Source organism: Sinocyclocheilus grahami, unplaced genomic scaffold (genome assembly GCF_001515645.1).
Source record: "Sinocyclocheilus grahami isolate Dianchi unplaced genomic scaffold, SAMN03320097.WGS_v1.1 scaffold913.1, whole genome shotgun sequence".
Lineage (NCBI taxonomy): Eukaryota > Metazoa > Chordata > Actinopteri > Cypriniformes > Cyprinidae > Sinocyclocheilus > Sinocyclocheilus grahami.
Genome location: NW_015506092.1, coordinates 34,456 through 45,274, shown reverse-complemented (window position 1 = coordinate 45,274; position 10,819 = coordinate 34,456). Strand labels below are relative to the sequence as shown.

Genomic DNA, 10,819 nt, shown 5'->3' with positions numbered 1-10,819 from the left:
AACCCCAGTTGTTCTGCCAACTCCTCTTGCTCATCTTTCAACTTTTCCATCTCTAACCCCAGTTGTTCTGCCAACTCCTCTTGCTCATCTTTCACCTTTTCCATCTCTAACTCCAGCTGTTCTCCCCAATCCTCTAGCTCATCTTTCTCCTTTTCCATCGCTAACTCCATCTCTAACCCCAGTTGTTCTGCCAACTCCTCTTGCTCTTCTTTTGCCTTTTCCATCTCTAACTCCAGTTGTTCTCCCCACTCCTGTAGCTCATCTTTCTCCTTTTCCATCGCTAACTCCATCGCTGACCCCATTTGTTCTGCCAACTCCTCTTGCTCTTCTTTTGCCTTTTCCATCTCTAACTCCAGTTGTTCTCCCCACTCCTGTAGCTCATCTTTCTCCTTTTCCATCGCTAACTCCATCGCTGACCCCATTTGTTCTGCCAACTCCTCTTGCTCATCTTTCGCCTTTTCCATCGCCAACTCCAGTTGTTCTGCCAACTTCTCTTGCTCTTCTTTCACCTTTTCCATCGCTAACCCCATTTGTTCTGTCAACTCCTCTTGCTCTTCTTTTGCCTTTTCCATCTCTAACTCCAGTTGTTCTCCCCACTCCTGTAGTTCATCTTTCTCCTTTTCCATCGCTAACTCCATCGCTGACCCCATTTGTTCTGCCAACTCCTCTTGCTCATCTTTCGCCTTTTCCATCGCTAACCCCATTTGTTCTGCCAACTCCTCTTGCTCTTCTTTCGCCTTTTCCATCGCTAACCCCATTTGTTCTGCCAACTCCTCTTGCTCTTCTTTCGCCTTTTCCATCGCTAACCCCATTTGTTCTGCCAACTCCTCTTGCTCTTCTTTCGCCTTTTCCATCGCTAACCCCATTTGTTCTGCCAACTCCTCTTGCTCTTCTTTCGCCTTTTCCATCGCCAACCCCAGTTGTTCTGCCAACTCCTCTTGCTCTTCTTTCACCTTTTTTATTGCTAACCCCATTTGTTCTGCCAACTCCTCTTGCTCATCTTTCGGCTTTTCCATCGCCAATTCCAGTTGTTCTCCAAACTCCTCTTGCTCATCTTTCGCCTTTTCCATCGCCAACGCCAGTTGTTCTCCAAACTCCTCTTGCTCTTCTTTCGCCTTTTCCATCGCTAACCCCAGTTGTTCTGCCAACTCTTCTTCCTCTCCAAAAACGTGGTTGTTGTGATTAGTAGGATTTTGCTCAAGTTCGCTCTGAGAGACCACTTCTCCGTCCACTATTTCTTGCGTGATGATGATGGCTTTCTTAAGTCCGACGGAAGGCGGAGGTGCTGGAGACAGAAAGCTGGAGGTTAGAGTCAGTCTTTAGTAATTCATTAAGACATTTACAGACGTCCCACCTCTCCAGGAATGTCTGGGAGTCTCCAGCATAATGATAGCAGCTCCCAGCTGCCCACAAATTCTAAACAATATAGAGTGTGAGATAATCCCTATTTCCATCCGATAACAACTGTTCAGCCAAGACACATTTTAACCTAGTATTACCTACATATTTTTATAGTTTTTACCTCTTATTATAATGCGTTTTCCTGATATTATCAATGCGTCGCCGGACTTGCGTTCAGATATCCAGTTATTTCGTGAGACTACACTGGATCACTTTCACTTTCGTTTCACGAATACTAATGAATGAACAAACGGGTGTTTGTTCTCCGGGGCTATTTCCTGGAAATGGGTTTTGGCAGGGTGGGATGTCTGCACTTATGCAGCATAACAAGTTAGACTTTATTTTTTTTTAAACATTAGAAGCTCTTACAAGCAAACAAATAATCAAAGTTCAACACAGCTGCGTATATTAGTTGAGAAAGCAACATTTAATAGGCTAGTAAACATTACTTGGGTCATTCTATGAATCAGATGCCTGTTGCATTTTGAGAAGGTAATTTTGAGTTTTTGTAAAATATTTTTAAAATGATGCGTTTCAATACGTTGCATCGCTCCATCTCAAGCAAAATTAACAAATTATATTCATAGATATATTTAGAATATGACAAGATATAATTGTCTTTAGAACAGTAACGGTGAAGTTTTACAGTTTAATTTGACAATACAAGGTCATGAAGGTCCTTCTTTGAAAATTTAATGGTGATATTTCTACAAATATCCACTTTTTCACTTATTAATTTTATTATATATACATGCTAATAGAGCCAAAGGTGGCTAAAAAGGGCACACAAATAGCAGCTGTTTTGTAGAATGACCTTTTTGTTTCTTCAACAGGTTGTAAAGATGATTGTCTTCAAACATATTTGCATGAGGTTAGCAGTGAGAAACATAAACAGCGTGAGTGATGTGAGTGTATTTGGCCAGCGAGGGCTCGGGCAGCACTGTTTACTCGTCTTTGTTAGACCATAGAGCAGTGAGTGATGATTAGTATGAAGACAAGCTTGATGCAGGTTAGGCAAGCATGTTTGTTAACTCATACTAACGATGCCTAAAATCTACACGTCACGGCACTCACCTGCATACAATGACTGCTCTAAAGAAAATTCCTCTCTGTGGAGGGAAGAGAAAACATGAGAGAATGGCACAAAGGGAGGTATTTGATGGGAAAAGATGAAACTAAATATTCAAGACTGGGGTGGATCGACATTAAGAAGGGTTCACTGAAAACACCACACTGAGTGATCGCATTTCTGCATATATAAGGGGGGGAAGTTTTTAAGTGGTGTCTATTTTAAAGGACAGATGCTTGCTGGGACATGTTTCTCACAAGCCTGTAGGGAAAGAGTTTGTGCCGTGTGTTTGTTACTACAGAGTGACTTCACCATGGAAAGATAAGCTTTGTGCACGCTAGATTTGCATGCGCAGCTCACAAAGGAAAATGCTGTATGGAAACAGCAATGTTGTGTGATGTGCACGTTGCAATCAGTGACCAAGGAGATTTCAAGATGAAAGGGATAGTCCACCAAAAATGACAATTCTAAACCTGTATGACTTTCTTTGTTCTGTGGAACATAAATGAAGATATTATGTGAACAAAAATATAATGTGAGTCAATGGGAACTGAAAATGTTTGGTTGCCAACATTCTTCAAAATATTGTTTTTTTTCCGGAGAAGAAATAAATGCATACAGGTTTGGAACAACATGATAGTGCAACAAACATGCTTTTTGTATTTGTTCTGAACTGGACCAAAACATTTGAACAAACAGCAGTATTTAACTGCATATACTAAAACATTTTCAGAGAAAGTTAAGATTTCCAATTTTAGAAACAAATCATCAAATCAGTGTTTTGAAGAATTTTATTAAATTATTTATTTTTATTTCATATCCAAAAATGAAAATGTGCTAAAACTTTACTCATCCTCAGGCCATCCACGATGCAGATGAGTTTTTTTCTTCATCAGAACAGATTTGGAGAAATGTAGCATGACATCACTTGCTCACCAATGGATCCTCTGCAGTGAAAACAGTCCAAAACAGTTCTAAACAAATGTTTTTCACTGCAGGAAGTGTTATGGATTATGGACTTGTATTTTGGCCAGAAGCACCAGTTTAAAGTTAAAATGCCTTGGATTTGTTTCTAACAAACATGCAGTTTTTCCCTTCGCAAGACGTTAACTGATGGACTGGAGCAGTGTGGATTATTGTGATGTTTTTATCAGCTGTTTGGACTCTCATTCTGACGGCACCCATTCACTGCAGAGGATCCATTGGTGAGCAAGTGATGCAATGCTACATTTCTCCAAATCTGTTCTTTTGAAGAAACAAACTCATCTACATCTTGGATGGCCTGAGGGTGAGGACATTCTCAGGATATTTTCATTTTTGGGTGAACTATTCCTTTAAAATATACAGCATGATCTGATACATGAAATGAATCGAACTAACCAACTTAGATGGTATTTTTGCTACATTGTTTAAGTCAACATTGAAAACGCATGTATTTCAAATAAAAAAAAAAAAAATCATTTTTTTCCAATAATTTTATATGACTAGCAAAATTGTGTTGAATACATTGTGAATCTTTGATATATTACCCAGTCCTAATTTGAATCTTTAAAAGGGCTTTTATGGGATTTGGCTTCAGTCTAAAAGAAAAAAAAACTGATTCAGCTCATTAAGGACTTGAGGCATTTAAGTGTCAATGATGATTCTAACATTGAGCTGGAATATCCATTTTTTGATCACTGTTCACGAACTCATGTCTCCTTCATCTTACCTATTTTTGTCCCCCTTGTCGTCAACAACACCCTCCAGGAGGCGGTGATAGGTGGCAATCTCTGCCTCCAGTTTGGACTTGATGTTGAGCAGGGCATCGTACTCAGCCGCCTGACGCTCCACCTGCGCGCGCACCTGTCCCAGCTCTCCCTCCAGCTGCAGGATTCGAGAGTTGTACCCATTGACTTCGTGTGCGTAACGTGCCTCTGTTTCATGCAGCGAATCTTCGAGTGACCGAATCTGCAGAACACCAAGCAGAACAAAAAAATAATAATTTATGTTTCTCATGATCTTACTTTTTTATTTTATTATTTTTTTTTATACCTTTTTGAAATAAAGGCCTTTGTGTAAATGCTTTAAATTGACAAACATAATTTTTTATTTTTAAATGTTTAAAACATTTATTATATTGAATTAATTGTATTCTTTTTTATTATATTGTTTAATTTCATTATTTTTGTTTAACAACAAGTTTGTCTTGAATATATTGAAAAAGATTCACAATATATTAAAGACAATTTGTGCTAGCGAAACAAAAATAATGAAATAAAAAAATATGAAAAATACAAATAATACAGTATAATAAATTTAATACAAAAAAGTAAGAATATAATATTCCAGCTCTATGCCAGACTCATCCTTACAGATTTTTATTTTAATATATATATATATATATATATATATATATATAGAAGACTTTCATAGAAGACTAGAAAAATAAGTAGGTATGTCAAAGTTTCAGGCTTTTTTTGGCGATTATTTCTGTGCAGAAATGTGCTTCAGTTAAGTACAAAAAAATGATCATGACAAAACAATCTCAACAAACCATTATATAAAAACCGCTTTTGTTTTCCCATGGTTAAAAAAAACACTTGGGTGCACAGGAATAATGTGTAGGACAGGCATGAAATGTTCGAGCGATTGAATCTGCTAGACACCAAGTAGAATAAAGGAAAGTCTGGAAACATTTCAATGAATTTATGTTTTTATTTTTATTTTGTAATTTTGTTTTCATTTGTGCTATTTATAAATGACCATTATTCTAAAATGTGGGAAATAGTAATAAAGAAAGAGTAGGTGTGTCAAACCTCTTGACTTTAAGCAATTATTTCTTTGCAGAAATGTGCTTTAGAAATGATCTTGACGAAAAAGAAAAAAATCTAGACAAACCACCATATAAATACAGCTTCTGTTTTCCCATGGTTTAAAAAAAACACATGGGTGCACAGGAATAATGTGTAAATTCCGATGACATGCATGCACAGAGACAGGTATCGAACATTTCGTGCAATCTCATTTCATTATCATTTAATTGATGGACATGTCTGCCAGGTGAGAGTGCTGACTGTGGAACGCTGAGTGATTTGTCAAGTGGATCATTTGTGTACCGTACCATATTGTGCAGAGCCTGCAGGTCAATTTCTAGAGATTGTTTCTGTCTGCGCAGCTCGTTCAGCTCTGTCTTTCCTGCCTGCAGAGCTTCTGTGTTCTGAGTCACCTCAGCTGTCATGTTGTCAAACTGGATAGAGAGGAACAAAGACAACAAGGTGTTCAGGTCACATGACAATATAGTGCTGCTTTATAATTATGCACAAAGCTCTTTTAAATTAAAAGGCGCTTTCCACTTTCCCATAGGGTACAAAATAGGGTCACAACTCACAAAAGTTAAAAAAGAAAGAAAAATGAAAGATGGTGCTTAACCTAATTCCTTAGGAGGGTGCAATTATTATAAGAGCTGTTTCTAATGTATTTTAGAAGCACTATATATATATATATATAAAAGTGCCAACAATTTTGGAAAAACAGAAGGAGACAACAAATGAATGCAAAATATGACTGACTTTGTTTTGATACCAGGCTTCGGTTTCCTCGTGGCTCTTCTGCGCGGCTCGCTCGTACTGTGTGCGGATGTTATTCATGGCCTCATTGAGGTCTGCGTTGTTTTTAGTCTCCATTTGCACATTGACTTGAGAGTCACTGATCTGGCTCTTCACATTGGCGACATCCTGTGAAATAAAATGATAAATGAATTTAGTTATATGGATTTTAAAGGCGGGATCTGGCAACAGCGCTGAGTTTGTTTAACACTTGCCCTAAAGCATTGAAAACCAGGTAGGTCGGGTGGGAAGATCTGTTAACAGTTGCTCAAATAATGATTTTATGGTGACCACCCACTTTTTTAGCAGGTCTTAGTTTGGAGTATTTTGCCCATATCCCCTCCCTCCCTCCCATATTTAAAATAAAATACAATTAATTTCACCAAATAAATAAATAAATTAGAGCTTCAATAAAGAGTTATTAGAACAAACCAGATGAATCTGTCCATTGAAACCATTGATTATATATAAATAACATATATGCACTTTAAGTTAATTAAATATTAATATTACAATTATTTAAATTTTAAGATAATTAATGAATATATTTAGTCAAAATCTTTTCAAGTATTTTAACATTAAAATATTAATTAAATTAAACTAACATTTGAATTATTATTATAACCAAGTATTTTAATATTAAAATAAATTAAACATTGAAATTTTTTTAATAATAACATTTAAATATATTATATATATATATATATATTAATGATCATATTCATGTTTAGCTTAATTAATGTTAAATTAATATTAATTACTAAAATAAATATTTTCATAATGTCTGAGTATTTTAAAATGAAAATAGTTTAATATGAATTAAATTAATATTCATATTAAATCAACATTCATTCAATTAAATGTATTAAAATATTATTTTAATAATTTCCCAGTATTTTCATGTAAGACATAAAATCATTTTATTATTCATTTAATTCAAGTAATATTAATATGTGATCATATTAATATAAAAAAATAATAAATTAAATAAAAATTGTTGACGTAATCGCATCATCTGCTTAAAGTTGATATCACATTAATTTATGATTTCTACGGCACTATACAGTAGAATTAATTCGATTTTACTTCCGGGACTGATGTTTGCTTTCGTTGTGCATGCTGCTTGTGACTAGAAGGCTGTTTGTAGTCCAACAATAGAAACACAGATCAAATGAACCACCTACATGAGTACATCTCTGTAGGTTTGAGGTGTTGCTGTTTTAATCAGTGTGTTTAAGGCGTGTACCTCCTCATGGCTCTTCTTCAGGAAAGCCAGCTCTTCTCTCATAGACTCGATCTGGCTCTCCAGCTGCATGCGGCCCATGTAAGTGTCGTCCAGCATCTTGCGGAGTCGTGCCAGATCCTGCTCCACCCCTTGCCTCATGGCCTGCTCTGACTCAAACCTGCCCGGAGCGATTCAGCGAGAGCTTATTTACATCAGGGACCACAGGGCGTGTGTCGTATTTACAGCAAACTTAGTTTTATTATATTTGTATTATAGTATATTTATCTTATTATAGTATATTTGTTTAAGATGCATTTTCTTAATTTGAGAGTTTTTAACATTTCATCAAGGAATAAATGACCAAATAACTCACTTGACTTTGAAATCATCAGCAGCCAGCCTGGCATTGTCTATCTGTAAGAAAAGTCTGGCGTTGTCCAAAGTCATTTCCTGGAGCTGAGGGGTTGATTCACAAACACACTCCTATCATTGTCTTGCATTTAGGGTTCTCATTACAGCATTTAAGCAAACAGCTGATTTTTGTTATTTTTTACAATTGTCATTATTTTTTACTGATAACTGATAACAGAGGAAAATAGATTATGTCATATAAAAGAATTTAATAAATGCAAAATAAATACTGCATAGTATTTCAGTACCTTTTCTTTCAAATTGTTATATCTCTTAAAAGACTATTTTTAAAAATCTATAAACAAAACAACAACAACAACAAAAGGAAAAAAATGTAAATGATTTGCATTTTGATAGTCTTGACACATATCCAAAGTTTGGTTCCTGCTAAAAACTAAAAAGTTTTTGTTACCCTTGGCATTTCTAATGCACCCACTTTTCTTTTCAATTTAATTAAAATTTTTTATTAATAATATTTCTTCCATTTGACAAACATTGTTTCTTAATTGCATTTCAATTGTTTTATTCCTGGTTTGTAACATTAGTGTTTTTCTTTTACTGCTTTTGTCGAGATCACTCATGCTCATCTTGGTTATGAAAAATAGTAATTAAATTTTTTTTTATTGAATCAGTGATTAAAATTACAATTTTAAAGTTGGTTGCAACATATTATCAGCAAGTTGAGCTTGAACGTGTCTTTACAAGCCTAAACCACATACACAACCATTCAAAATTAAAACTAAAATTACATTTCAATAAAAAAATGTATTTATAATGGATGAGTTGGAGCGGATAGTGAAGAAAAATCATCAACAAGGTCCAACATAGATGTAAACTTGAATCTCATGCATTTAAAGAAGCTACAGATCTGGAATTTAAAGGGTGAAAACTTTGCAGAAGCTCAAATAGAACATATTTAGCAACTACATAATTCCCAAACTTTCATTTGTGTTATTTATCTAGTATTCTAAAATGAGGAAAATAGTCATAGTAAAGAATTAGCAGGTGTGTCCAAACATTTGGTTGTGTGCTTTATGATAAAAAAGCATGCATGAGTACTTAACAAAACCTTTTATTTGCTCACCTGGTTTCTCAGATCCGCAACGATCTTCTCATAGGCGCTCCAGTCTCTGCCGCTCTCAGCTCCTTTCCTCATCAGAGCTTCTTTGATTTGCTCCTCCAGTTCATTGTTGGAGTCCTCCAGGAGTTGCACTTTTGACAGATACCCCGCCAGACGGTCATTCAGACCCTTCATGGTCTCTTTATCATCAGCCGGGGCAAAAGTGCTGCTGTTGATCTGCACAATCGGACGCAGTGTGTTTGCCAGATTCCCTATAGTGGCTGGGGAAATGGCCCCAAACCAACTGCCCCTTGACCCCATGCTACCAGACAGACTTGAGCTGGAGAAACTCCTGGAAGGGCTCTTGAACGACATGGTGAGGATTAGAAGTGCCTTTGAGCGTGCGAGACGCGGTCTGTTGTTTTACCTGCGGCAGGTAGTGTGAGGGGGGTTTGGGAGCAGCTATATATAGACTCAGTGCGTTCAGATCTCTACAGTGATTGGTCAGTGTGGGATGTAAGTCTACACCTGCACGGCTCTCATTTGTTTGCAAATTCCCACAGAGGATAAACAAGGATATAATCTCAAACTACACTGAAGAGGGCTTACTTTAAAACAAATTTCACTTAGAAATTGCTAGTATCTTTCGCAAAAAATGACAAAAAACACTCTGAATTAAACATGACATTCTGAGGAAGAAAAACTGATTTAGTATTTTTTGTAAAACATACTCCAATCATCTTTGTTTTATTTACAACCTAGAAAAATTATTCCATGCCACATGCATAAAATATTTTTTGTGTGTTGCATGTTGCCACATGCATGAGTTCAATTTGTGTTTTGTCTATTCTATATTCTGTATATATATACGGTTTATCTCACAGACATGCTTTACCTTTTGTGACAACATGCCCCGATAGTAATAGCTAATGGGGTAAGTTGTCACATTGGGAACCGAACAGCCTATTATAAGCTTTTTTTTAATCAAAGTATAAACAGTAAAACAATAAATGGTCAAAAAATATTGAAATGAATACATTTTCTGTTTTAAAATGCTATTTGAAAAGTGCATAGAAGCACACTGTTTATTTCACAAATCCTGTCACATCCATGTCTTATTTCACACTTCACCAGGTCATATTTCACTTTCTATATATATACACAGTATATTTTGGTAAAAAATGAAAAAAGTCCCAAAAAATGAGACACACATTGAGCTTTTATGACAACATGCCCCAATAGCAATAGCTTATGGGGTAAGTTGTCACTCTGGGAACCAAGGAGTTTATTATAGGCTTTTCATCAAAATATAAATATTTTGAAATTAGGAAACACAAAACAATTAAGGAAACAGCAAAAAAAATAAATGGAGGGCACATTTCAACAATTCAGTTCAAATCTGCCTTCATTACAGGTGCATCTCAATAAATTAGAATGTTGTGGAAAAGTTTGTGAAACTCAAATTGTGAAACTCATGCATTAAATAAATTCAGTGCACACAGACTGAAGTAGTTTAAGTCTTTGGTTCTTTTAATTGTGATGATTTTTGGCTCACATTTAACAAAAACCCACCAATTCACTATCTCAACAAATTAGAATATGGTGACATGCCAATCAGCTAATCAACTCAAAACACCTGCAAAGGTTTCCTGAGCCTTCAAAATGGTCTCTCAGTTTGGTTCACTAGGCTACACAATCATGGGGAAGACTGCTGATCTGACAGTTGTCCAGAAGACAATCATTGACACCCTTCACAAGGAGGGTAAGCCACAAACATTCATTGCCAAAGAAGCGGGCTGTTCACAGAGTGCTGTATCCAAGCATGTTAAATGAAAGTTGAGTGGAAGGAAAAAGTGTGAAAGAAAAAGATGCACAACCAACCGAGAGAACCACAGCCTTATGAGGATTGTCAAGCAAAATCAATTCAAGAATTTGAGTGAACTTCACAAGGAATGGACTGAGGCTGGGGTCAAGGCATCAAGAGCCACCACACACAGAACGTGTCAAGGAATTTGGCTACAGTTGTCGTATTCCTCTTGTTAAGCCACTCCTGAACCACAAACAAC

General features: G+C 36.1%; 1 protein-coding gene across 2 annotated transcripts in view; it reads right to left on the bottom strand.

The window, feature by feature from the left end:
• LOC107564128 (keratin, type I cytoskeletal 18-like) overlaps positions 1-9,171 on the bottom strand; it is an 11,964-nt gene extending 2,793 nt beyond the window's left edge. Inside the window, exons 1-9 of one of the 2 annotated variants that reach the window (XM_016249135.1) lie at positions 8,778-9,171; positions 7,656-7,738; positions 7,304-7,460; positions 6,022-6,186; positions 5,574-5,699; positions 4,182-4,420; positions 2,476-2,510; positions 684-1,285; positions 4-617 (exon numbers count right to left, since the gene is read on the bottom strand). In XM_016249135.1, the coding sequence (XP_016104621.1) occupies positions 4-617; positions 684-1,285; positions 2,476-2,510; positions 4,182-4,420; positions 5,574-5,699; positions 6,022-6,186; positions 7,304-7,460; positions 7,656-7,738; positions 8,778-9,128 (2,372 nt within the window). In that variant the 5' untranslated portion in view covers positions 9,129-9,171. Of the gene's footprint in view, positions 1-3; positions 618-645; positions 1,286-2,475; positions 2,511-4,181; positions 4,421-5,573; positions 5,700-6,021; positions 6,187-7,303; positions 7,461-7,655; positions 7,739-8,777 lie in introns of both variants that reach the window. The other variant, XM_016249136.1, reaches the window with a different exon arrangement.
• Positions 9,172-10,819: the final 1,648 nt, after the last annotated feature.